The 27,896-nt window shown below is 38.1% G+C and overlaps 1 protein-coding gene and 2 long non-coding RNA genes across 3 annotated transcripts in view; 1 reads left to right on the top strand and 2 right to left on the bottom strand.

Annotated features, from left to right (window-relative positions):
• The window catches only part of LOC127495443 (neuropilin-1a-like), a 33,668-nt gene extending 6,252 nt beyond the window's left edge, over window positions 1–27,416 (bottom strand). The window contains 12 exon segments of the mRNA XM_051862299.1: window positions 56–100; window positions 953–1,117; window positions 1,261–1,405; window positions 2,148–2,479; window positions 2,823–2,967; window positions 4,380–4,535; window positions 10,946–11,109; window positions 15,690–15,857; window positions 17,391–17,618; window positions 17,799–17,980; window positions 25,671–25,848; window positions 26,850–27,416. Coding sequence (XP_051718259.1) covers window positions 56–100; window positions 953–1,117; window positions 1,261–1,405; window positions 2,148–2,479; window positions 2,823–2,967; window positions 4,380–4,535; window positions 10,946–11,109; window positions 15,690–15,857; window positions 17,391–17,618; window positions 17,799–17,980; window positions 25,671–25,848; window positions 26,850–26,910 — 1,969 coding nt within the window. The 5' untranslated portion in view covers window positions 26,911–27,416.
• On the top strand, window positions 58–5,634 carry LOC127495492 (uncharacterized). The gene is made up of 4 exons (XR_007925136.1): window positions 58–123; window positions 2,265–2,595; window positions 4,521–4,582; window positions 5,210–5,634. It is a non-coding gene; the product is annotated as an uncharacterized LOC127495492 (long non-coding RNA).
• On the bottom strand, window positions 12,654–15,683 carry LOC127495487 (uncharacterized). The gene is made up of 4 exons (XR_007925134.1): window positions 14,725–15,683; window positions 14,475–14,531; window positions 14,307–14,354; window positions 12,654–13,371 (listed from the first exon to the last, which is right to left on the bottom strand). It is a non-coding gene; the product is annotated as an uncharacterized LOC127495487 (long non-coding RNA).
• Window positions 27,417–27,896: the final 480 nt, after the last annotated feature.

The raw sequence follows: 27,896 nt of genomic DNA, 5'->3' as shown, positions 1-27,896 counted from the left end.
TGTAAGATAACTAAAATAAACATTATAACAGTTCAAATGACGTGTAGTTTCTGACCAGGTACTGCTTCCATGTCCAGAAATGGCTCTGCTACTGCAGTTTCTGTGGAAAACAAATTGAAGAAGGTACTGTCAAAGTCAAAGCTAAAGAGTTAATGAAATACAGACTTGTTTAATTCCATTTGTATGTTCTGTGAGTTTATGTATTTGTTTACTGTTGAATCACTGGGTCTCGGTTGTGTGGAAAGCCCTTATATGGAGATGGGTTTGGGATTGTTTTATGCAAATTACTAACTTCAAGCAAGTAGTCACTTATATAGAATACTCCAAATTCATTAACATTAGAACGAGGTTAGGAACAAATCATGTGCGTATGCACGTCTTGTGAATTAGCTGGAATTTTTTTGTGAGAAGTTCCCCTGTGCGTATTAATACAATGCAGTTATTAGTGAATGAGATCCATTGTCTTTGTTCCGCTGTGTGTTTTAAATGATAAACGTGTATTTGTGTGTTTGAGTAATCTGATAGGTTTGTCTTTGTTTTTGTGTAACTTAAGGTTCATGGCATGTTACTCTTTTGCTAAGCACATGTAATCTGCTGGGTCGTTGTTGGTGTGTTTCACAGTGTGGGTGTTTGTGTTTGTAACCTTTTGGGTCATAGTCTGTCTCTATGTGGATGTTTGTGTATGTGAGGTTTTGCTGTCCGTGTGGGGAACTAAATGTCCCACAGTGATAGTAAAACCTGACATTACCAACATTATTGGGACCTATTAACAGTCCCTATTATGAAAACAGCATAATAAAGAGAGTAAATAATGTCTTAATTAAAATCTAAAAATAGGTTTCTCACAGGACTCAGAGGGTAGTGTTATGGTTTAGCCGACATAATTAGCTTGAAAATGAAATGATAGATGTTAATGATATAAAAACATGAGTGAAAAGTATGTGTATCTAACCTGTTGTGTCGTAGTCTGTCACTGATTCACTATGGCAGTTGCCGTATTCATCACAACTCTCCACAGTCGGAATAATGGTGGTTGTTGGAATATTCCCTGGAGCGCTAGTGACTGTGGGTACTGTAGTTTCCATGGTGGTGGTGAAGGGAAGAGGTGTTGTGGGCTCTGAAAAGTTTAGACAAGCAAATAATTTGAGGTAAATTAAGCGTTTACAAATTATACACCATTTGAAAATCTTTTATAATATGGATTAGAGAGCCTGAGGACTGGATTGCTCCTGAGGACTGGTTGGTTTGGCTGTCACTCACCTTGTGGGTCACACCCTAAAACCTCCAGCCTTAACCCTATGCCGTCAGGAGAGCCACGCTCAGGGTAGATGCGCAGGAAACGCAGCAGCACTGGATCAAAAGTACGCACTTCTGGTGTGTCGTGGTTCAGATTTCCCATAAACACCTGGATGGGTGAAAAAATAATTTTTTTACTTTATAGTTTTGTGTATGTCCTGTTAAATGAATGAAAGAAAAAGAAAAATTCAATTTTTTCTTGCTCTAAAGGGCCGTTCACACCAAGGATGAGAAAGGTCTAGTCACACCAAGAACAGTAACTATAAAGATAAACTATATTAGTTTCCACATCTGATGTTAGCGATAAGCACGCGCTGCAGAAGTATTGCCTGCCGCTTTAAATACTTTACAATGATAACATTGCTTTGTGTCATTATTGTATTATTGTCATCACTTTCAGAATGATGACCGATAAAAACATTGACAGCCAATCAGAATCAATGCGGCTTTAAGAGCTGGAGCATTTTAACTCTTTTCCGGCCATTGACAAGTTATCTCGTCTTTTATGAGAAAATGCTTCCCCGCCATTGACAAGATTTTACGGCTTTCCAAGTTTTCACTGTAATACGCTAGAGGGCGCTATCACATATCTTCTGAAGGAGTACAGCATCTCCAGATGAAAACACAGTCAAAGAAGAAGCAGAAACAAGCGATCTCATATGTAAGCAGATGCATATGAAAAATAATGCGGTCATCAATGATAAACAGCATAAAGAGTTAAGTGGCAGATGACATAACTGCAGTGCGCGCTTACAATAAACCGAACGTTATAGTCTGTAGGTGTGGATGCCAATATGCTTATCTTTATAGTTATCATTCTTGGTGTGAACAGGCCTTTACACATGCAATACCTTCACTTTGTTGCTGTTCTCTTCCAGTATGTGACTCCAGTCTGTTCCATTCGTGCTGTATGTAACTCTGAAGCGTTTGATGAAAATATTCACGTCTCTGTATTTCCCTCCTTGCAGAATGAGACCTGTTACCATCCGCTGGGCCCCCAGATCTATCTCCAGTGATTGGTTCTTCACGAGACCCTGTGGGTGAGTGACCACCCAGCCCGTTCGGCCGGTCAGCAGCCGGGCCTGTTCAGGGAGCCAGCCCCTCTCTGCCGACGGCCACACTGAGATCTGAGAGTCCGAAATCTGACCCGAAACCATCCCTATCATACTGGAGCATGGAGCGTCTGAGAGAAGGAGAGAGAGAGAGAATGTGAGCTACCTTGAAAGAAGCAACAATATTCTGAACCACAGGAAACGGACATACAAGCAACTTCTTGTCTGACTCTACTTGTCAGAAATGGTGAGGATTTATTAAAATAAACACACACACGCAGGTGGTGGCACCTTTTGATGGCAGTGAACAAGGAGGGGAGTCATTCTCTAATGATCACATATGGAGTGAGCGAATCTGGGGGGAATTATGAGTGACTCAGTGCTGTAAACCAATGCTGGGATTTCATAGTGGCATCATGGCTGAAACTCACATCAAAAAACCTCTGCTATGTGTTTGTGTGTGAGATGGGATACCTGATATTTTACAGCCGTACACTTCGAAACGCATGCAGATGCCCTGTTCCCAAGTCTGAGGTCGTATCCGTAGGTAACGGGTGAGGGTGGGTTTGGGCAGTCTGGTGCGTACCTCATCTGTGGGATTTTGATTTCCATTGAACACCTGAGAAAAAGAGATGACGCATGTATCACTTTCCTCTCTTTTTCCTCTGCTTCTCTTAACCAATGTTCAATTTCAAAGCGTTTTACACACTGTATTGCCAAACCATCAATCAACATAAGAAAGATAGAAAAATGTGCAAGTAATAGTAATAAAAGCAATAACAATACATATTACATAAAAACAATAAAACAAAATATATGGTATTTTTTAACCAAATCAAATAAAACACAGGAAAATAAAATATATAAATAACTATATAAAAAAACTCTTATGCTCTTATTCTCACCAAGCTTGCAGGTTTTTGAAAAAAAAAAAAAAAAAACAGTAAAAACAGCAATATTTAGGCCTGTCACGATAACTACTTTTTGTTGTGCGATATATTGTTTCAGAAATAATTGCGATAAACGATATTATTGTCATTTTAAGACCATTTTATGCCACTGAATATATAATCATAATATAACAGCATAATAATGCAAGTAGGCCTACACACTTTCAAATAACAACAACCATTTAATTCTTCAGATCATGGAAATGAAGGATCAAAAAATGTAATATCCTAAATAAACTTGAATAAATGGTAAATATTTTCTAAAAAAGTGCAAAGTAACAAGTAAAAAAAAAAAAAATGCACATGCACAAAAGGCACTATGGAGATTTTCCATTTGCAGATTTTTCCCTGTTCTTCTTTTCTCAGTAAAGTAAGGGTGCACTATTGCTGAAAACACAAACCCTACTTAGCAGTCAGATGTCCGTATGAACAAAGACATTTATATTAGCACCGGAACAGTGGATTGCGGCTTTGAAATCGAGAGCATTCGGACTTGTTCTTCCAAACTGTCTGTAGTTGTCAGGAAAACACTATAACATCTCAAATAACGCCTTTTTTTTCACCTGTCGATGACTGCTCTGTGTAGGAACTGCAGATAACAGCATGATCAGCAAAATGTTGGTGACATTCATTATCATGTAAGCATAATGGGCGATATATTATGTCACCAAAAATTATTGAGGTCATGTACATATATTGCGCGATAAGTCGATATACTGATTATTGCGACAGGCCTAGCAATATTATGATATATTATTACAACTTAAAATATCTGTTTTCTATTTTAATATATTTTAAAATATAATTTATTTCTGTAATGCAAAGCTAAAATTTTGGCATCATTACTCCAGTCTTCAGTGTCACATGATCCTTCAGAAATCATTCTAATATGCTGATTTGGAACTCAAGAAACTTATCTTATTATTATCAACGTTGCATAATATTTTTGTGGAAACTGTGACATTTATTTTAATTTAGATTTATTTGGCATAGAAATCTTTTGTAATATTATAAATGTCTTTACTTCACTTTTGATGAATCCTAAAAAAAAAAAAACTAATCACAATAAATAAATACTCACCATCTGTTTGGTTTTGTCCTTTAGGGTTATCCAGTCCTCTCCGTTTGAGCTCACACTGATCTTGTATGTTCTGACGTAGTATGATTTTTTTGTTTCCTTTGATATGGCACCTTGTGTTCCTATGGCCGTCACGTACCGCAGGAAACCCAAGTCCACCTGCGAGAGACAGAAAGAGATCGTAAGAAAAGGGCTGTTACTCTCTGGTGAGTGTTTATATGTGTGGGAATGGGTTGTTTTGGACTCCATATTGAAGCAGTTGTCATGTAACTGCTAGTTAATCACAGTCAGACATACTGCACTGATTCCCAAGACCATTAGTATGATCTATGATGTTCACTGCATAGCAGCAGTACAATGCAGTGTCTGGACAGAAAGGCTAAAAGCTTAAAATGATTTACCAAAGTAGGACATGTTCCTGGATCAAAGTCCTTGTTGCTCATTGAACAACGTTCCGAAAATCCCAAACAATCAGGATTTTAGGCTTAAAGCTGGGATTTCCTCTGCTTTTGGAGGGTATGTTTAGGGTTAAAGCTATGACAAAGTGATAGGAATGTTGTTCTAGTGTCAACAAACACATTTTGATCCAGGAACATCATGTCGAGTCAGATCACACACACACACACACACACACGTTGGTGCTCCTATCATTATGAGGACATTCCATAGGTGTAATGGTTTTTATGCTACATTCACACCATGTCGTAATTACCGTAATTTCGAGATGGTAACATGTGATGTTCTACTCTGAGCTATGCAATTCTATGGCAACACTATTGTGATGGAATTTTTAAACTAATTAATTATGAACTAACATTTCTTTTCTTCTACAGGCCTAACAAGCTAACTTTGAAACAGAGAAGTAGTCACTAGGACTGAGTGTTGTAAGAAGTGGAAAGATTCTGCTGTGCTGGCTAGACAGCATCCCTCTAAGGATAAAAAATAGTCTATGAAAATTGTTTTGACCTGTTGAGTAATCAATGAACTATTAACCCGCTGGTATTTTTTGATGATCCTGTGATTCATTTGTTCTAATCTAAATTTACTCAGTAAGCAGGGCAGAGGAACTAAGTTGTTTTTCTTAAATCTGAACCAATCATATCAAGACTGATGATATTGAGTAATAGATCATGCTATACTGGCTGTGAGATGTACCTAAAATCCTATAAATCCTGCTGTATTCCTTTGATCGGGGAGAGATTCTCTGGGATTGATGAGAACTCTCCCGGCCATGATTAAAAGCTTTGAAGGACAACAACTGGAGTCTCTGGTTATTGCTGCGCAGCAAGTTAGGTTAGGGAACACCAGGTTTAAAAGGGTCAAGACGCTGACCGAAATAGGTATTGAAGTGTCGCCAGTAGACGCTTGGGTGTCGATTAGGAGACGCCCCGGGAAATAGGTATTTAAATCTCGCCAGTAGACGCTTGGGTGTCGATTAGGAGATGCCCCAGAATTAGGCAAACTTAAGTCAGGGGCGTAGGGGAAAAATCTACCACACTATCAACACCTAAAATGAATCTGCAGGGGTCAGGTGGTACAGCGGTCACGTGGTACAAGTATCAGCTCACTGAAAATTCCCAGCTTACAAGTTATTCTATGAGGATGTGAACGGTTTTTACAGTTGAAATCTCATAATTATACTGAGCTAATGACATTTTCTAGCTCCTAATAATAATTCTAGCTTTGCTATAAACCTACCCATCACAGAAAACATTTCTGGATTTTTACATTTTTAATACAAAATCATTCAGTTTGTTTTTGCGTTTTGAATGACAAGGACATTGACATGTCCTCATAATGTAGTGGGCGTGGCCTGAAGCATGAATACACACTACAATATAAGGACTTTGGGTCCTCACAATGTAGGTCAAACCAGTACACTCACATTCACACAGTAAGTAAAGTACAGTACAAGCTATGTGAATATGGTTTAATTGCAGCCAAAAAACTGCTGGAAGAGACATGAGGTTCCCACTAAACTATGACTTCAACTACACCTTGAACAAATTAGACACAATTATCAAATTTATAGAATTTGACAAGACTTGGCAGCTACTTGTTCAAATTAAACAGTTCTCATTGTATTTTTTTTTTTTGATATTTTTTATTTTACTATTATATATACACCAATCAGGCATAACATTATGACCACCTTCCTAATATTGTGTTGGTCCCCCTTTTGCTGCCAAAACAGCTCTGACCTGTCAAGGCATGGACTCCCCTGAAGGTGTGCTGTGGTATCTGGAACCAAGATGTTATCGGACTTGTTTGTTCAGCACATCCCACAGATGCTCGATTGGATTGAGATCTGGAGAATTTGGAGGCCAAGTCAACATCTCAAACTTGTTGTTGTGCTCCTCAAACCATCCCGGAATCATTTTTGCTTTGTGGCAGGGCGCATTATCCTGCTGAAAGAGGCCACAGCCACCAGGGAATACCGTTTCCATGAAAGGGTGTACATGGTCTGCAACAATGCTTAGGTAGGTGGTACGTGTCAAAGTAACATCCACATGGATGGCAGGATCCAAGGTTTCCCAGCAGAACACTGCCCAAAGCATCACACTGTCTCCGCCAGCTTGCCTTCTTCCCATAGTGCATCCTGGTGCCATGTATTCCCCAGGTAAGCGACGCACAGGCACCCAGGGAAACACGTGATGTAAAAGAAAATGATTCATCAGACCAGGCCACCTTCTTCCATTGCTCCGTGGTCCAGTTCTGATGCTCACGTGCCCACTGTTGGCGCTTTTTGCGGTAGACAGGGGTCAGCATGGGCACCCTGACTGGTCTGCGTCTATGCAACCCCATACGCAACATAATATTATGCCTGATCGGTGTATATATATATTGTCATACAAAAAGCTTAGATCATCAGATTACGTGCCACAAAACTGAACTTTCTAATCTCATATCTAGTGTGTGAAACATAATCTTTGCCACTTATTTCCATATTGGCACTCAAACACAGTCCTCTATCATAATCTGAATCACTCACAATTACTCACACACTCACATTTTAGAAGCATCTGTCATGGTCTTATATTGTGTTTCAGGTTCCGAGAATCTCCATTTCTTTCCCTCCTCAACAATTACAAGAAGTCTGTTTTAAGTGTTTATTGTCCTTCAATAACCTTACAGTAATAATGATCACATAACACTAAAACGTGGTCACAGGTCCAGAAATGTCGACACATGCTCTGGGTCAAGATGACAAATCATGTTGTTGTGGAGCAATTCCTGTATTAAATCTAGCATGTCAGTTACTGTCTGTCTCTCAAGTGTGTGCGTGACTCTTGAGATAAATTAAACTCAACTGACGCAACAGAAGTGTGCATAAATAGCCTATTGAGAGAGTTTGGCTCAATAGAAGCATTCCTGGCACAAAAGTTCACATCTCTCTCCCACTGATTTCCACCCAAGTCTCAGTGAGCAGATGCTGCCATCCCTTTCTCTCTCTCTTGTTCTCTCTCTCTCTGAACAGGAAGGTATTATGAGGCTAATTGCTTTTCAATATTGTGCTGTATCAGAAGCATTGGAGCTGCCAACTGGAGCCAGCCACTGCTAACAAGCTGTAACAAGTGTTAACAACCTTTAACGAGGGAACAATGGAAGGACAGAAGCAGAGCCCCTCAAATGCCAGGATTTCGACAAACATGGACACTTTTTGTAGAAAACAGGATATTGATGGGTGCATGTGTGTGAGACAGAAGTAAAGAATTTAAACAGGAAAGGGAAGAGGAATAAGGAAAAAGGAAGATGGCACTCTACTGACCCTCATGTCGCTCTGCTTTCTTGGGATAGTTTCCAGGCTGAGGCCAAAAGACAAGACATTGTTTGATTCAAAAGTGCCCCGGGACAAGGATCACTTGTTCAAAGGCAAGAATATGAAGACGTTGGACAGGGAAGACAGATGGTTTGTGAGAAGAAAGAAAGAGGCCATCTAAGTGAAAATGGAGCAGCCATCTCTGAAAAAAGCTTTGACGTTGCTTGCCAGATACGCAGACACCCTATTTGCCACGGCAGTTTTAGCTCAATTCACTCATCCGTTGTGCTTGTTACCAACAGGATGATGACTCCAACAGCAATTCACCATTCTTATGACACCCAGCTGAGTGGTAAGGTTAACAGTATAGTTTACCCAAACATAAAAATTCAGCCTGGTGTCTACTCACCCTCATGTTATTCAAAACTTTTTCCCCTGTGAAATTCCAGATGAATATAATGTCTAGGTTGCCTTTCTTTAAAATAAAAGTAGATGGGGACCAGTGGCTGTAAGCTCCAAAAAGAACAAAAATGTTTTTATTATGTGCGCTACATTTTTTTTTTTTTTTTTTTGGTATACACTTCGTAACTTTGTTCAAAAGTTTGGGGTCAGTAAGAGTTTTTCAAAGGAAATTAATATTTTGATTAAATTAATCGAAAGTGACCATAATATGTAATTTTTCACCGCTAGTTTTTCGCCGCTAAAGAATCCGATGGGACTTGGGCAAAAACCATGTTCATGGATGAGATTATTACCAATTATTAATGTTTTTGTAGTATGAAGCAGAGCAGGGCAGAGTGCTGTGGGAGCTGAACAAGGCCGCTGGAGTGATTGTTAATGAGAGACGAGCGCAACACATGGCTCGAGAGCAGCGGGACTTTTATTATGCCACAGTCGCCGCTTCTGCTTCTTCCGGTCAAGCATACAGTATGTGGGGTAACGCAGCATTGATTTATCATATTAGATACATTTGAGTGTGTTGAAAATGATGTTATAACGTTACTCTGTGCGTTCACTTGGCAGCTGCTATGAGACACTGCAGTAAGCTAGATCGATATTAGTCATGGTGAAACATAGCACTCGTGGTAAACCAAGGAAATGAGATTAAAACATTAAGACTATACGTGTTGAGCTGTATAACAATGATTCGTTTTCTGTCTATAAATGTATCCAAACAGTTGTTCCTTTGTTTAATAAAACATACAATATATTAAAGCGTCTTTGGTGTTTGCATGGTTTCTACAAAATTAAACCGAAAATCGAGGGTAACTCAGGTATGATGTCATAGATAGGTGACACACAGACACAGTCCGTGTCCTGGTTAAATTAGCTTATTTCTCTGGATTTAAACATTCTTGGAAACATCTGGGATAATGTAAGTACACAAGTCAACAAAATATATAACACTGTTCTAGTGGTTTTTGGATATTTTAATCCAAAAATCATACATATTGTGCCTTAAATATCTTACATATAACTCCAAAATCTTACACTAATGTTCAAAAGCAAAGCAATGCACTTTAAATACTAGTTCACTTGCTTCTAAAAAGAAATCTGTGCTTGAACCTCTTGTTCAGATATGGAGGAATGAGCTCTTTCTCTCTTCGTCTGTCTGTGTCAGAATGAAATGTGTTGTCCAGATGTGATCTGTTTTCCTGGTAACATCAGAAACTTTGGCCTACTGTCAGTGCAAGCACTCCATAAATGTCCTCTTTCAGAGAGGAAACCCTTCCTGTGTGTACTGCTGTGAGAATGACAACATGTCAATCAAATTCATTGTAGAAACAAAGAGGCAGGAAAGCCCTTACCCTTTGTGTACGTATGAATGTGTCCATCTTAAGTGGCAATACAGATCTTACATCTATCACATAAATGTCTACAGATTGGATATTATATCAAAGATTTATATACGCTACCATTCAAAAGTTTGGAAAGAAATTGCTACTTTTATTCAGCAAGGACACATTAGATTGATCAAAAGTCACAGTAAAGAGAAAGTAAAGACATTTATAAAGTTATCAAATATTTCTATTTCAAATAAATGCTGTTCTTTTAAACTTTCTATTCATCAAGGAATCCTGAATAAAATGTATCACATTTCCAAAATTAATAAGCTGTTTAGCACAACTGTTTTTTATCAGCATAATGATTTCTGAAGGATCATGTGACACTGAAGGACTGGAATAATGATGCTGAAAATTCAGCTTTGCATCACAGAAATAAATTACATTTTAAAATATATTCACATAGAAATCAGCCATTTTACATTGTAATAATATTTCACAATATTACTGTATTTTTTGTATTTTTAAGCAAATAAATGCAACCTTAGTGAGCATAAGAGACTTATTTCAACATTACAAAACCGTACCAACCCCAAACTTTTGAACATATTCATTTTCATTAATACTGAGTGTTGACTTGGATTTAATATCCAATTTGTAGATGGAATTAGAGATGGTGGTTCGAGTCTGGCCTGCGACATGTCTCTAGTCCATCTCTTCCTCTCTCTATTTCATAATGATGTCTACTGTCTACAAAGCTAAAAATAAACAGCAGGGTTTTTTTGGGGGGTGTACTCTCCCCTTGATCCAAAGTAAACTCTTTAAGTTCAAACACAAGTACACACTTAAGACCGACAAGCACTGTTTTCACCCTCTTATATAGCTTTTCAATTATTTTTAAATATTTTGTCTATGTCCACATCCGAGTGTACATGTGTGACTTTCCATGTGTAAAAGTCATGTCTTGTCTGGTAAAATGAAACAGTATTTCTCTATAAAATTATAGAATGTGTGTGTGTTTGTACCTGTATCCACTCCCGAGCAGAATCCTCTGATGGCGTCCAGCCGTTTTCGGGGTAATGCAGTCTGGAGCGCAGTGGAGACCAGCTGGGATTATACTGTGATGACGCAGTTATCATGTCTTCTGTGATTTCACCGTTTTCCATCCCTAAAGGAGACATACACTCACCTACACACACACACACACACACATACATACATACATAAAGATGTATTGTGAGCTGCAGTGTCATGTTTTTGCAGTAATATACAGCATACATGGCGCTATCATTAAATTGAGTACATTTGAAGTGGTCCTCACTATCTGACAGGCTCACAAATCATGATTTTTAAAAAAAAATATGATACTGCAGATTTAGGTTTAGTAAATATCAATTTGTTAGCAAATATCAGTATCTGTCTATGTCTTTGTGTGTGTGAGAGAGAGAGAGAAAGAAAGTAAGAGAGTCAGATTTGCTCTCTTCTCACCACAGGAAGTTAATATTAGCCTTTCATGTTTGGCCTCAGATGTAGTGACCCATGTAACCCTCCTGCCCTGTGTGGCCGTGAGATGAAGATGAATTATAAACGGACAACCTCTTTGCACTTTATTACACTGAACTGAAAGCGCACACATACACACATTATGAAGTGAATATGAGCTGGGTTCAGGTCTCAAAGGATCAGGGGTGTTTCTTCAGTGCCATCAAGCACATTATTGCCACATTATTGCTAACAGTCTCAGTTAGTGTGTGACTCTCTGAAAACGTGATAGATGGGTTTAATAAAAGCTCCAGATTGAGTGAGCTGACTCTGAGAGCGAGAGGAATATCAGCAGTTCTCATTTCATTCTCATCTTTACATCGACTGCAGACAAATATGAAACAATATAAAAACTGATTTAAATAAAAAATTGCATGTATAAAATGTGTTACTTAATTCTATCCTGCACTGAACATTTTAATTTCATGCTATTTGAAATAAAAGAGTTCTAAGAGAGACTCTGGTTATAAAAAAAAACAACCCTGGTTTCACCATTTTTGAAGCCAGTTAGTGTCTGCAACATAATCTGGGCATGCGCTTTTACACAACATGGCAAGGTAATAAATACATCAATTTAACTTCCAGTTTTTTTCCAATTATTATTTTATTTGAAATGAAATCAGTTTAAATTTCATTTTCCTTTTATAATTGGCATGACACTGAAGTTGAGATTTTCCCTATTGTGACATATATTCAAGTGAAACGGCTTCTCGAACAAGAAAAAATGTAGGACAGGGACTTCATTTTGACAGGTTGCCCTGCCCTCGTGCCAGTAAACACATTATCATCAGAGAAGAGATGTTTTCTCTGCACAGAGAAACTATACTGTTGGAATCAGTTTTAGAATGATCTTTCCAGCTGATGAATGAAACATTGACAGCCAATCAGAATCCATCCTGCTTTAAAGAGCTTGAGCATTTAAAGCGGCAGACAACATTACTGCAGTGCCTCAGATTGATATTGTCCGCTGGTGTGGACGCTAATATAGTTATCATTCTTGGTGTGAACAGGCCTTAAAGATGTTGTGTTTCCCAAAAGTAGATTGTAGATTGTAGAAACCATTGCCACCCCAATGGTACAATCAACTGCTTTTGGGAAATGCAGCCCCACTGGACGTTATATTTGGCAAGTGATTGTAGAAAACATTTTCTGATTGACTGAGAAAAATGAAATAATGACTGTATTGAAACATTCTTGATGCAAATTATGATTTATTTATCAAAACATTATTTAAGAAAATGTGATGCAGTAGATTAGTAAAAACTGAAAATATAGTATATAATTCTTCAAATATAAACTACATATTTAAGTAAATTAATTTGGATAGTAAACATTGGTATAGTATGGATAGTAAAGTGAACAGGAAAATTAGAAATGATTGATTAAATTAAATGATTAATTAATTCTTGGATGGTGGTCGATGAGATCTAAAGTTCAAGGTTCTTTAGCTCCAACTTCAGCTTAGTTTTCTCTAATTCCAGTTTCTGTATTTCTAATTGTAGTTTTGCTTTTTCCAGTGTCAATACTTCATACTGTTTTTCCAGTATACGGTCTATGGTAATCTTGCTTGGAGGGTCTTCTTGTGTCTCAGTGTCCGAGCCACTTATTACAGGCATCACCTGGATGTTGCTCGAATGGTCTTGATTAAGAAAAGAAAAAAAGAAGTTAGTAATGTTAGGGAGCAATAGGAATATTTTGTTTGTTGTAAAAATTCTCAGTTGCCACTATATGCTAGTTAACTAACTTTGAGTTATGACTAGTTTTGTAAGGATGAGTTTTACCTTCACTTTGTGCTGTTTGGTTCGGGCTTATTAATGGCCAGAGAGGAGAATCTTACCAAGCTATCCACTAAACAGGGGTTCTCAAAGTGGGGTCCGTGCCCAATAGTCAGAGAAATAAATTTAGGGCCCTATGATTTCCACAATGCAGAAAACATGGATGGAATCACAGAATACAGTCATAAAAATAGAATTTACAGTATAACGCGGAATGTCACAGAATTTGACAAATTTTGGATGAATATATCAAAAAATATGGACTGTAAACTTACGAATTACGACATGCACTACCGTCTGTGAATATTAAAGTTCAAAAAGGGTGCTATTTAAATATGAATTATGCATGTTCTGAGCATCTCTGTGTGAATGAGTTTCGTCTGTACATTCAAGCATGCCAGATGCTCGTGGTGTTTTTAGCATCTGCCATCTCACTAAATAAGGACATGAACACATGAACTTAATCTCTGGACCTGCTCTGTTCTTCACCAGCATTTCACCATTTTAGTTGATAAAACTATCGTCATATCACATGCACACAGAAACTCAAGGAACTTCACGACAACCCGTCAAAATAAAAGTTTGGTTTAACTTGAAGAAATTATAAAAGAAATATAATTCTATTGTACAGTAGAATATACTTCCCACAGTAATAATAATAAAACTATTAAAACTTTATTTTTTAAGGAATAACATTTTATAGGGCCCTGTTATTGCAAATATTAAAAAAAAAAGTTGTTAAAGTTTGATGAATTGATTAGACATGGCTCATGATTATTAAAATTGAATTCAAACAATACATTGGGAAAAAAAAAGAGAAAAAAATAAATGGATTTCATATGGCCCTAAAATGTCATTTTTGTTAAACTTTTAAGTTGTTGATAAATTGTATATGTTGTATAATTTAAATTAATTAGACATCTTTTTTGATTATAAGAGTATAAACTGTAACAAGCATATGCTTAATCACTGTTATAATAATGTGAGGATGCTTGGAAAATTTTCTTCCCTCTAAGGGGTCCCTGGCCCAAAAAGTTTGAGAACCCCTGCGCTAAAGGATGAGACTCACAAGACTGTCCAAGCGGAGCTGAGGTGATCGTTGTGTGATGCAATATGCCTGTATTATGGAGGAATAGAAACAGTTTGTTGCAAAAAATTCTCAATTGCCACTATATACTAGTTAACTATCTTGGTGAGTTGCAACTCATAGTTGTAAGTGTGTAAGCATGAGTTTTACCTTCACTTTGTGTTGTTTGTTACTGGGTTGTCACTGGCACATCTTCATCTTGAGTGACTAATGTTAACAAGAGAGAGGAGAATCTTACCAAGCTATCCACTAAAAGATAAGACATGGTACTATGCACAGCTACTCAATACAAAGCAGCAGAATAGTATTTAAAAAAGAGGAAAAAAGATATAAATAACTTTCTCATCAAGCAAAAACATAACAACAGAACAGAAACACTAGCAAAAACATCACTACTCACAAGACTGTCCAAGCAGAGCTGAGGTGATGGCTGTGTGAGTCAATGCATCTTCCGTTGCTGCGGGTAACTTCCTGTCGGTAACTCCGGAGATTCGTCAGCGTATATTTTAATGATAATTCACATGGTCCTTTTTAATTTACGAGTTGGTCCTTCTCTGGTTGCTGAATTTTTCACTTCCACCATGTTTTTAAAACGTTTCTGCACATCTTTGACAATTCATTTGACAACAAATTGACAATAAACGTTCTCTGTTATTGTGGTTCTTGTGTTTTTTTTAATTATTTGCATTGTAATCACTAAATTTGCTAACTAAATTCGATTGAGCAGCATTGTATTTCTCTAATATACAAATGTTTTGAGCGAAGGCAAACTGTGATGAGTGCCTGCTGTTGGCCATTTTATTTAAAGTTGTTCAGCGTCTTTTTTTTTTTCCACAAAGCAATGCAAATTATTCTTACTAAAGACAACATGTGCTTACTATATGAAACAGGCTTTCCTCAGTGACTCAAAGCAGAACCCACAAAGAAGTCACTTTCAAACCAAGCAGCTTTCTGTCGGTCAATGCCGCGAATCCACTTCTCCCTAAATATTTTGCCCTCACGCGACATTCTCAATGACGTGGATTCATTTTGAAATGCCAGGATTTTGCTCTCACTGGTAAATGTGACCACACTTTAATGGTTGTTGTGGCACAGTCATTGAGACATTAACATCCACCCATATTTTATATATACTGGACCCGACAGCAAATTCACAATGCATTCACAACGCTTTGTTATGTCACTGGCAAAGAGTCACTTATATAGAGAAGCCTTGTAAGCACAGTATCAAAAGCATTGTTTAATCAGAGAGAAGTGGGAAAAAGTAGTCCAAGAGATCTTGACAAATATAATAAATAAAATATTATTTATAAAATGTGCAAAATGATCACTTTTAAATAAGAATGAAGGTCTATGTACACTAACCTTGGTGTTGGTGAGATTGGTCTGAGCTGGTTCGGATGCTGTAATTTGCTGAAAAACCCTCCTTGGTGATGGCGTTGTCTGTGTGGATGGTGAGAGAGAGAATGCCGGTGTACGAGATCACACGACTTGGCGGTCTGGAACCACAGTATCGACCAATATGAGGCCCCACTGAGAGAGAGAAAGAGAGAGATGGAGAGTTGAGCAATTCAGTTCACAACTCAGTCAAAAACTCTTTCATCATGCAGTACAATTCTAATAACCATAAGAGCTATAATGATTGTGTGTGTATGTTTATGTGTGTGTCTTTGGCTGTTCTCTGTAGATGTTTTCTAAAAAGCCTTTCCTCCGGCTCCAAAGGCCCCATTGTGCTTCAAGCAAAACTGAAGAACAAACTGGCGTGACTTTATTTTGAACAAAATCAAGTTCGGCCAAAATTAAGTTTGTTTGGAGTTCATAAGAGCTTGCTAAAGCGAACTTTCTAGAAAAGTTCGCTCCGGCTGGTGAACACCTTCAAACTATCATTGGTCTGTGGGGATTACGTAATAGGTAGCAGTGCCCTGAGGCTCTGCTTTCTTTGACGTGGAAATCTCGTCCAGTTCATTTCTTCTGTCCGTCGAGGTCAGATGTATACAAGTAAATGTATAACGTGACTTGACTGGAGCGCTGATTGCAGAGCTTGTGCAAACATATCCACATCGCTGTGATCAAATGCTTTCTTAACTGCTGTTTTCTCATTACTGTCATTTTTGTTGTCTTTATTTTGTTATTGAGAGGAAAGCGAAGTACATATTCATCTAAACTTCGCTCTCAGAAGTGCGCGCGGGGTTGGGATATTAACTAAGGGTGTACTCACACTAGGCGCTCTAAACCGTGCCCGAGCGCGTTTGACCCCCAAAGCCCGGTTCGTTTGACAAGTGTGATCGCTCCGTTCCGTGCCCTGGCGTGGTTCGTTTAGCCGGCCCTGGCCCGCTTGGAAGAGGTGGGCCAGAGCGCGGTTCGGTTGGGCTCGAGCGCAGTTCACATGCAGTGTGAGCGCTAACCGTGCCTGAGCACGGAACAGTTACTACTTTTGTGTGCGCTACTGTCATCATTATGACAGGCAAACATCTTTATTACTGCTTTGATAGTACACTTATCAATTCATGTAATTAATTTGAGTGTATTTGGGTTTATAACGGGTCTGATTCTCACCTTACTGATGAACAGGAATTAGTTTACGAGTAAAGCTGCAAATTCCTCCATTAACGTCAGCTGCCTTCGTAATAATCCTCTGATACTTGCTATTGAAAATCGCTGCGCGGCATAAATTATAAATAGCTTATATATTAGGCAGTATCTTAGCGAAAGTGCATTTCTTCATGTTTTCTTCCATTCAAAAAGGTGCATCGTACATGACGTAAGCGTGCTCCGGCCTGGAACGTTAAGTGCAGTGTGAGCGCAGGCCAGCGGGGGAGTGAGGAGGGGGGACAATCGCGCTCGGGCTCGGTTCAAGGCAACTGTGCCTAGTGTGAGTACACCCTAACAGTATATGGCTACGAAGATATTTCGAGTTTCTTTTTACCCCTAAGCAAAGAACGGAAAAGAACTTTGCAGTAAGTACACTGGGCCCTTAAGACTGTACAAACTTCCTGCTGCTCTCAGCATGAAGTATAAAAGTCAGCACTGTTTTTACCCTTAAGTTCCTTTTATTTTCATCTTTACCTGTAGGATATCCATCCCAGATCTCCAAATAGTCAAATCTGCAGAGAGCCCCCGCAGGTGCAGATGGGTCCGATTCCATATCAAAGCTCTGGAAGTCCAAAACGATCTCTGCCATCTTGGGTGCAAAGATGATGAAGGTGCACTCCAGGTTGTTTGGATAATTATCAGGGAATCCAGGGGTTTGGAACACTCCGTGCGGTTCAGTGAAGTTTCTGGAACATTCAGTACCTGCACAAAATGCAAAGTATCACTGAACAGTATATATATCAGAGAATATAGTCATTTGCATGTAATGCTTTAAAACATTACAAGAGAATCAATATTTTGATTAAAAGACCCTCTTTGTCTTAGTGTGTGTGCATGTGCGTTATAAGATCTTTGACTGTGTTTGTGTGTGTGTTTTGGTACCTGTGCGGTGTATCTCATAGCGGATGCTGAATCCGGCTCCTGTGCTTTCATAGTCGGAGGTGAATTTGATGAGTAAAGAGTTTCCACTAGAGATAATCGGAGACGGGGCGATTTTGCCGCAGAATCTCCCAGGAGAGGGAGCGTTCTCATCCGCACCATCAAACACCTGTACAAAATCGTACCTGCACACACACACAAACACATATTATTGAAATTACTGTTCTGTAATACTTTTACAAGTGAGTTAATGTAAAAAGTGTTCTGTGTCTGTTTAGTTATGGGCAATATAATATGATATGATATACATTATGTAGATATTCTTAATGCTTTACTACATTTGTAATGCCTTATAATAAACCTTATAATCAGTTTCATGTTCTTGTCAATAACTGTCATAATGTACATAAATATAAAATTACATTATAATACACAATTATTTGTTTATGCATTTAAAGGCTATAATGCATTAAAACACACCAAGTCATATTTGTATAATTTAATTTTATACTGCTCTATATTCTTGATGTGACAAGGAATACTTATTATAATGTATTATGAGTAACTTTGAAATGCCTTTTATTAATATATACACGCTTACAGACAGTGTAACTGGAAACTCTGAGAATTCTTCTCCCTGGTTTCCTAGGGTAACTTTTGCATGACTCATTTAGATTCATTTCGATGACTCCTACAGCATCAGCTCCAACAAAACCACCCGAAACATGAGGCATTTCCTGCTGACCTGACGCTGGTTTTACACACAGCACCCCCTCTGAGTACATTCGTGCTCTCTTGCTCTCCTGTAACCTAAGACACTGACGGTCAGTATGATCTCTGACCTCTCACCACGACTCGACCCTCTGTGGGAGCCGAAGCGTGCTTCCTGCCATTCAGATAGATCGCTCCCATCCCTGGACTCAAGTTAGACTGATGATCTGGGTAATTTAATGAATCATAAACTTTATAACAGGAACACTGGCAGAAAAAGGTGTCCCAGCTTCTTAAAGAAATTTATATTTTTAATTTACAGTTTGGAAAATGGATTCATGTTGTACATTCTCATTATATAATTTTTGTAAATTTTGAACACAAAAAAAGTTATGGACAGCAGCTTTAATTAACATTATATTATACTGAAAATGTAAAAAAAAATGTAATAGTTTAATGCTGTCAAATCGATTAATCGCATATAAACATAAAGGTTTGTAAATATATATATATGTATACAGTATATATACGTATATATATATATATATATATATATACACACACACTATATATACACGTTAGATGCGATAAATTGCAATTAATAGATTTGACAGCACTAAATTTAATCAATACAGAATTTTTAGATTATTTATTGCGTTAAAACACAGGAGTCTGTAAGTTTATGCATGTTTCTGATAAATTGACTGAGAGTTCCATGCTGCAAGGTGTTTTATCTGATAAGACAGAGAAAGAGAGAGTGATTACTGCAGACTTTCTTCAAAAGACAGAACCTCAGAAACACAATGTCTGTGGTTTTGGACTGAAAAATATCCTGCTATTGAGCAAGACACACAGGAGGAGGATGTGAAAGCTGCTGATATAGTGACTTATTAAAAGAGTGAAATAAACCAACAATGAAACTGTCAGGAACAATGGTTCGGTTTTGGAGGTTTGCAGCTGATTCAGTCCTTACATAAATGAGAATGTATGTGAATGGAGAGAAAGGAAAAGGATAAAGTGTGAATGTCTGATTATGTTTAAAAGTAAAACCCTGAAAGATAGAGGTGGAAAATAATAAGGAATAAAACATATAGGTCATAACATTAAATCATTAAAGGGTTAGTTCACCCAAAAATGAAAATTCTGTCATTAATTACTCACCCTCATGTTGTTCCACACCCATAAGACCTTCGTTCATCTTCAGAACACAAATTAAGATATTTTTGATGAAATCCGAGAGGTATATGACTCGTCCATAGACAGCAATATAATCAACACTTTCAAGGTCCAGAAAGGTACTAAAGACATTGTTAAAACCGTTGACGTGACTGCAGTGGTTCAACCTTAATTTTATGAAGTGACGAGAATACTTTTTGTGCGCAAAAACAAAACAAAAATAAGGACTTTATTCAACAATATCTTCTTTTCTGTGTCATTCTCATACGCTGTTTACATCCAGCACTTCCAGGTTCTACATCCAAACGTCGACTCATTATTGTCCGGCTCCTGTGTCAGCATCACACGCATGCGTCATGCTGCTCACATGCTCAGCTTTGGCCAATACTAAGCTGGCATTTGGACGTAAACATGGAAGCCTGCACTGTGCTTACTGCATCACTTGCGTAACGATAATGACAGGGAAGAGAAGAGATTGTTGAATAAAGTCGTTATTTTTGTATTGTTTTTGAGCACAAAAAGTATTCTCGATTCACTTAAGGTTGAACCACTGTAGTCACGTCAATGGTTTTAACGACCTTTCAGGACCTTGAAAGTGTTGATTATATTGCTGTCTATGGACGAGTCATATAATTTCATCAAAAATATCGTAATTTGTGTTCTGAAGATGAACAAAGGTCTTACGGGTTTGGAACGACATGAGGGTGAGTAATTAATGACAGAATTTTCATTTTTGGTTGAACTAACCCTTTAAAATCATGACAATAGAATGGTGAATGCTGCTAGGGTGTTGAAGGTGGCTGCTATGTGCTTATTAGGGTGTTCTAAGTAGTTTTTAACACATTGCTATGCGGCTGCTAGGAGTGTTTTTAGCACATTGCCAGTATGGTATCATTCATAGCACAAAGAGTAAAATACAAGTTACATGCCAAAGTTTAATACTTAAGAGTTAGTAGATTGTTTAAATCTCCAACACTACTTATGAGTAATAGTAATAGTGATGACTGCCTTAGCAATAATGTGTGTGTGTGTGTGTGTGCTGTTAAGAAGGAGGAGAGAGAGAAACAGTGTGTCATTAATGATTAATATGTGCAGAATTATTAAAGCATTCCCCCACACAACAAAGCCATTAATGATAAACATTATTTCTGCTCCGTAAGTGTGTGTGTAGTGGGACTAAGAGAAATCAATCCTCATGAATGCTGCAGGAAAATACTTGTGTTTTCTCTCCTGGAACACACATCATAAAACAACAACCAAAACTGAAATGTAAAACTGCATTTCTGTCTCTACGAGGTATATGAAGGATATAGATTGTGTGTTTGTATGTGTATATGTGCGTGTTGTGCCACAAGAACATATGTGACTGATTTCACACTAATTACATTAGTGTCTGGGGCCAGAGGCATTTGTAGGACCCCCATCTCCAACGACCCCTCAGATAAGACAAGAATGCACTAGAAACACACTGACCCTCTAAGACATCCTCTAGATAAAACGAGTATACTACTACTGTAAACAAATCACACAGCTGAGCTAAATAAACATTCATATAACCAAAAAGTCTAAATATAACAGCAGGACTCCACGCTCCTGAACCCGATACCAAAACATCTGATCTCTCGGCATGGATGTGCTCCTGTCTGTTTGGTCCTTCTCAATTAACATGGGACTTCATTGTACAGTTTATATTTCCAGAGAGAACCTATATGGAGCTTTATCAATGAGATTTTAAAAGAAACGCCCTGTAGATTAATGCTGCATTCATCCCATGTGGGAATTACCATAATTACAAGATGACAACTTGGAGAATCTACTCAGAGCTGTTCACATCCTCGGGCTCAGACATAATTTGTTTCCATGGCAACGCTCACAACGCCAAAATTGATCCATGTGCAGCTTTGTTGTTGATGACAGCAAAATAATTAAGTACTACTTTAATTCATCATTGTAAGAATAAAGAAAGTGAACCAGGTAACACTAGCTATAATAAAATGGCATATCAAACATGAATATGAATATGTAGTGCTATCTAACTACATTTAACAGCTGAAGCCACTAGCATTTTTGTCGTCACAATCATCAAGTCTGAGTTACAGCTTATAATTTTAAGCTCAATGAAGACAGGAATGGCTTTTACCAGTCAGAAACTATTAATGCAGCATCTCAAACATTCTCATAGGATGCATGTGTGTTACCGGCTCTGCTCTGTTATATAATATGTTGAAATAAAAAGCTGTTAGATTGTCCGGTGCGTTTGTTCTCTGCAGTGCAGCTCAGGAAGGAATGAATACCGTGTTTCGCTGTGGTCTCTTGGGCTTTTCCGCAGGGTTCGCTTAATAATGTTCACCATAAACTCTGCAGTTTTGCCACAGCTAAAAAACTCAAGCCTGTCCAAAAACAACACAGCAGCATCTGGTCCAAGTTAAAGTGAAGCTCTGATTAACCTCCCTGTTCTGAGACTCACACTCATGGTAGTCTGTCCAAAGCACACCAGACATTCCACAGCACGCATTGACAGTCACACTCTTAATGTTTGCATCTGGCTTTAGTATTTTGAGACAGAACATTTAAGCCCACTGAATGTTTCTGAACGGACAGGAAAGTTCTGGAACTCCTTGGAAATCTGGGAAAAAATAAATTAATACCAGTACCAATGCTCAAGGTGAGCATGGTTGTTTTGAACAGTCTTGATTAATTATCCATCTGTCCAAATTGCAGAGATGTATGTCTATATCTATGTCTCTCTTCCTGGCAGGTTTTTGTTCTTCTTTTGAAGCATGGAAGCTTTCAAAGATCTCTGTTACAAGCTTGATAAACATCCGCAGTTGGAATCTTACACATTTATAATCCAAAACAAACACATCGAGTGTGATTGAAAATGTGGTTTATTTCTAACATGCTACACAATTAGTCACTTAAACCCAACACCAAATTTGATGACCTCAGGAGGGCAAAGTTTATGTTACGAGCGATGATTCAGCCTGATTCATCATAGAAGACTCTTTAGATACAGTAGTTTTGATTTTTGTGTTTTGATTTTTTTTTAAACGTTTCTTAAATGAGAGATGGTTTTTAACCAAAAATGTATACTTAGAATATAATACTAGCATGCTGCTTACACTTAAAGAGATAGTTCACCCAAAAATTTAAATTACTCACCCTCATATCATTCCATATCTGTGTAGCACAAAAAAAATCTTTTTTTTTTTTTTTTTTTTTTTGGTGAACCATCCCTTTAAACTTTTGCAGTCTGATCAAACAATAAGTGATGAAGGCATAATAAAAATAATTAATTTATGTTTTCAGTCACATGAGTGGCACGGAGACCGGGCGGGCAAAACCTTCACAGAACTGCATTACAGGCCTGTCAATTTTCCATCTAAAAAGAATAAAATAAAAAATATGTGAATAAAATGCAAGTTTAGGCACCCTTGATCCATATCCACCCATATCCAGCACCTGCTGCAGTATTTCAATCACTAAAAACATTAATGAGACGTTCTAAAATGCTTAACATGAAAAACACTTGAAGTGCCTTAAAGATTGATATTAAAAGACCAAATTAAGTATACCCCTTATTGATTATGAATACTATATACAGGCGAGATGAGCCCAGAATATGAACACAATGTGTTAAATGGTTATTTTTCTTCACTCTAAAAAATGCTGGGTTAAAAATAACCCTAGTTGGGTTAAATATGGACAAACCCAGCGACTGGATTGTTTTGACCCAACCTGCTGGGTAGTTTTATTGAACTCAACTATTGTTTAAAAATTACTATATTGCTTGCCTAAAATGAACCCCAAATAGGTTTAAAATGAACATTTATTAATAATTTTAATAAATAATAATTAAATAATAAACATTTATTAAATTGCTTATAAATAAATGTTCACCTTTTGATTATTACTGTTGCCTTCTCTAATAATTATGTGTCTGATTTTTAAATTCCAACCTGTTTTGGGTTTATTCAACCCGATCTCACGGCAGTTTGTACGTATTATACGAGGTGGCTAATTCGTACGAATTCATACGACCTCACTCGGAGGAATTCATATGTTTTTTGCTAAATCGTACGTATTATACGAGTTGACAAATTCGTTTGAATTCATACGAATGACCTACCCCAAACCCCGCCCCTAAACCTACCCGTCACTGGGGTTTAGACAAATCGTACGAATTCATACGAATTAGCCACTTCGTAAAATACGTACAAATTGGTCGTGAGATTGGTTTATTTTAAGCTAGCCATAAAGTAATTTTTAATCAATAGTTGAGTTAAATAAAACTAAACAGAAGGTTGGGCAAACGTTTACCCCAACCGCTGGGTCAAAACAACCCAATCGCTGGGTTTGTCCATATTTACCCCAACTTGGGTTGTTTTTAACCCAGCATCTTTTAGAGTGTTTATAATGGTTTTCTATGGAAAAACGCTTAATGAGAAACTGTATGTTGCTTTTATATTCTAAACTCATCTGCTTGCCTGTACATAGTATATATCATCAATAAGGTGTATATTGAATTTGGTCTTTTAATATTACTGTCTTTCTTCATTAGTACTTTGTACAAACCTGGTTAAAATGACTGGGAGGCAATGGAAGAAAGCCATGTTTTGCTGTCCAGGTGGGTGTTCCTATAAGTTTGACATCATGTGAAAACTATGAATAGTAGAGATACATTCTGGTTCATTTGTCACACTGGATATAGAAGAATTTGAGTGCATTGTGTTGTGGGATACAGTTTTATGTGTATGTGTATACTGTACATTTTGAAAAATGTAGCAGGATAATCTGATATTCTATTCACACAAAAAGTAGAATATATAGAAATAGGATCTGCATTCAGTTTGCATATTTGTATACATACTGCCCACTTCAAAAACAGTATATGGTAGCATGTCATTCTCTTCCTCCCTCACACTCTCTCTCTCTCTCTCTCACACACACACACACACACACACACACACACACACACAGAGAGAACATGGATAGAAAGGGATGGTCATGGTCTGTCTGTTGCTCTTTCATGCTCCCTCAGGGTCCCAACAGCAGGACATTCAGCATAACGGTCTTTTCATTGGTCCCCTGGCACTGAAATCCAACCCAATAGTAAAGCCAAGTCTGTGTGACTGACAGCTGCTGATTTACACCCCATTTACGAGCTGTTTAAAATGACAGAGAGAGTCATCAAATCCATCTCATTTATGAGATTTAGTCCACACAAAGCCTTGTGAGTGTTTGAATGCTGATGCTGTTAACTAAACCACTGAAATGCGCCACAAGGCAATAACAAGCTCTGCCTCCAACCTCACTATCATTTAATGTCATTGTCTGTCAGCCTCCTCGTTAAGAAAACAATCAGCTTAATTACTCATGTGATGCTGGAAACCTCATCAAACTGATGAAACTGAAACCATAAACAGAGCGTTCTCAGATCATGTGTGCCTTTCACATTTTTCTGTTTTGACTCATGCAATGCATAGCAATGTTTGACTTCACATTCTTCTCATTCTGAGAGATTTTCTCTTGGGAAAACCATCCCCCTTTTTTCCTCGGGAAAAACATCCCTCCGAGTGATAAATGCAGATCCATTATCACAGCCCGGGACGTTTGTTCTTAAACAGATCTAGTTCACCTCCTAAATTTAGCTTTATATATATGAAATATTTCATTTTCAACCAACAGGTGGCACACCTCAAGATCTGAGCGCCAAACTGATCTGCTTTGAAACCAGGTAGATGTTTTGTGATAACAGAGAGCGTATGAGAAGACCACTTGTAGAAAATTAACTGGAGAAATGGCAATGCTGGAAAACAAGTCCTGGTTTTAAATAAATCAATTGCCTAATCCAGTCTTTCCCAATTCAAGTCAGTAGAAGCTGTACACGCATGCCAAGAAATTAGCTCACAAACAGACAAACAATCTGATATCTATCATTCATAACGCCCCGTTTTCCACCAGGACAGGAAGGTTGGTTAGACTTACTTGCATTCCCGACTTTCCAGGTCAAAATGCGGATTGAAGTTGATGAGGATCTTCTGCTGTGGATCAGGCGCCTGGATCAGCCAGGTGCATTGCTGGTTCACCGGGTATCCAATCGGGTAATTAGGAGAGGTCACATACCCGGCCTTGGAGATTGTTATTTTCTCACTGCAGGGTCTTACTAAAAACCAAAGTTAGACATTTAGCATTTTAACATCTTAAGGGTGTCGTAAATAAAAATCAGTCATAGTATTGTGCATTACATGCATTTCATATACTAGCCTACAGATAACTCGTGACAAACTACACAAAGGTAACATGACACCCATAATGTCACACGCAGCGCGCTTTGATCTTACACGCTGTTCGACAGATGATCGAACAGATCAGAAGATCGATTATGCGCCGGGAATCGATCAATGTATCTGAGCTGAACACAACAGGCAGTGGACTAAAGGGTCACTGTATATGGGTGTGCAGACGTGGTGGGCAGATATGCCACTGTGTCTGGGTGTTTGAGTCTGATAACACACACCCAACTCTCTCTCGCGCGCGCGAACACGCGTATACAACACAAACACAAACAGACACACACATTTCTATATATATACACGGAGCATCTATCGTCAAAGCGCTGCCATGAATTTACTAATCTACTTGTTTTACACATATTACCAAATAAATAGCCTAAATAATAAATAGATACAAAAAACTAAAAAAATGAAAATAAAAATACACGAATTAAGTCAATTTAAGTAAAATTAAGCAAATACAAAACCAACGAATAAACAAGAAATGCTTAGGAAATATCTAAATTAACTGGTTTTATTCATAAAATAATATTATTAATATCACTAAATAAACCTGTGCATTAGTTTAAACCAATGGAATTTTAAGGGGCAGATCAAATAGCTCCTTATGGTAACAAACTGTACATTTTCACTTTTTACAGTGTAGAAACACGCTGGTTTGAACTTATTTACAGCATTAAAATTATGTAATCTAGTGCGTAATGAATAATTTCTCCCTTCATCAAATACGGTTTCTAATTGTTTACCTTCTGAAACAGAAGCCCTACAGGTGAGCATCAATAAGAAACGACGGTAATAAACATAACAGAGCTCTCCTGTGCGCAGAGAACCCGTGCCGAACCGACACAACACACCACAATATCCAACTCACCCGTTACAGCGCGAGCCACGGACAATCCCGTTAGAGTCACACAGAGCAAAAGCCAGTACATCCTCAAAGAAATCTGTTCAGTTATATCCTCAGGATTTCGTGTAATTATTATTTTTGATTCCACGCGGTAGTTTGGAAGCTGGAGAAAGATCCTGTCACTCAGACCCAGGGAACCGCTGTGTCCTCTTCTGTAACGTGAAGAAAGTCACAGTACTAAAAAGCGGGAGATTCTCGCACAGTCAGTGCTGTAGCTGCTTGAATTTCATAATCCAAAGTCTAGAGAGATTTGACAGCGCGTCCTCGGCTCGTTGGCAACGGGCTGTGGGCGCTTCTGCGGGCGCGCGGTCGGGTCACTCCCTCAAATGACTGATTTCCGTCCTCTATGTCGCGCGTAGACGGGCACTGGTGGGTATATTTAGCAGGTTCTCACTGGTGTGAAGGTGTCAGCATCCGATCTGAAGACTGTGGGTGTCAAAATACTCGCAGCACTGGTTGCTCCCGTCCCTCCTCCTTGAGAGAGAATGGGCAGGACTGGAAACGAGCAAACCCTCTAACCCCTTCCAGGCAGAGACGCACTGTCTCTCTGCCAACCAGACAAGAAGACTGTGGGCCAAACCAAAGAGACTTTGCGCTCATCTGCGTGGGAGCGCAGTGCTGAAAAAAGATGTCCCTCAATGCATGCGAATTATGAGGGGTTTTGATACACATAATTAACGCTTGGACCCCCTAAAACCCCTTAAATGTTTGTATTCTTTTTGTATATGCATTTTCTATATATGTATACGTTTTAACAACACGTTTCAGTTACTAAATAAGTAAGATAACAAGTTAGTCAGAGTGCGCTAAATAGACGCTCGCGAACAACGTTTTCGCCTGAGGAGGTAACCATAGCAATAGTACGCTGCTCGAGCGTTTTCTGTTATAGGATAAGTACATCGCCAAATCGCGAAATACTTCTGAGGGGAAAAAAACGGTTGGTGAAGTAGTTACACGTTACTACATGTACTTACTATAGTAATAACAGTAAATTATGTATAATTACAATTA

This window comes from Ctenopharyngodon idella, chromosome 2, assembly GCF_019924925.1.
Source record: "Ctenopharyngodon idella isolate HZGC_01 chromosome 2, HZGC01, whole genome shotgun sequence".
Taxonomy (NCBI): domain Eukaryota; kingdom Metazoa; phylum Chordata; class Actinopteri; order Cypriniformes; family Xenocyprididae; genus Ctenopharyngodon; species Ctenopharyngodon idella.
The sequence above is the reverse complement of the archived record's forward strand: the minus strand, read 5'-3'. Positions and strand labels throughout refer to the sequence as shown.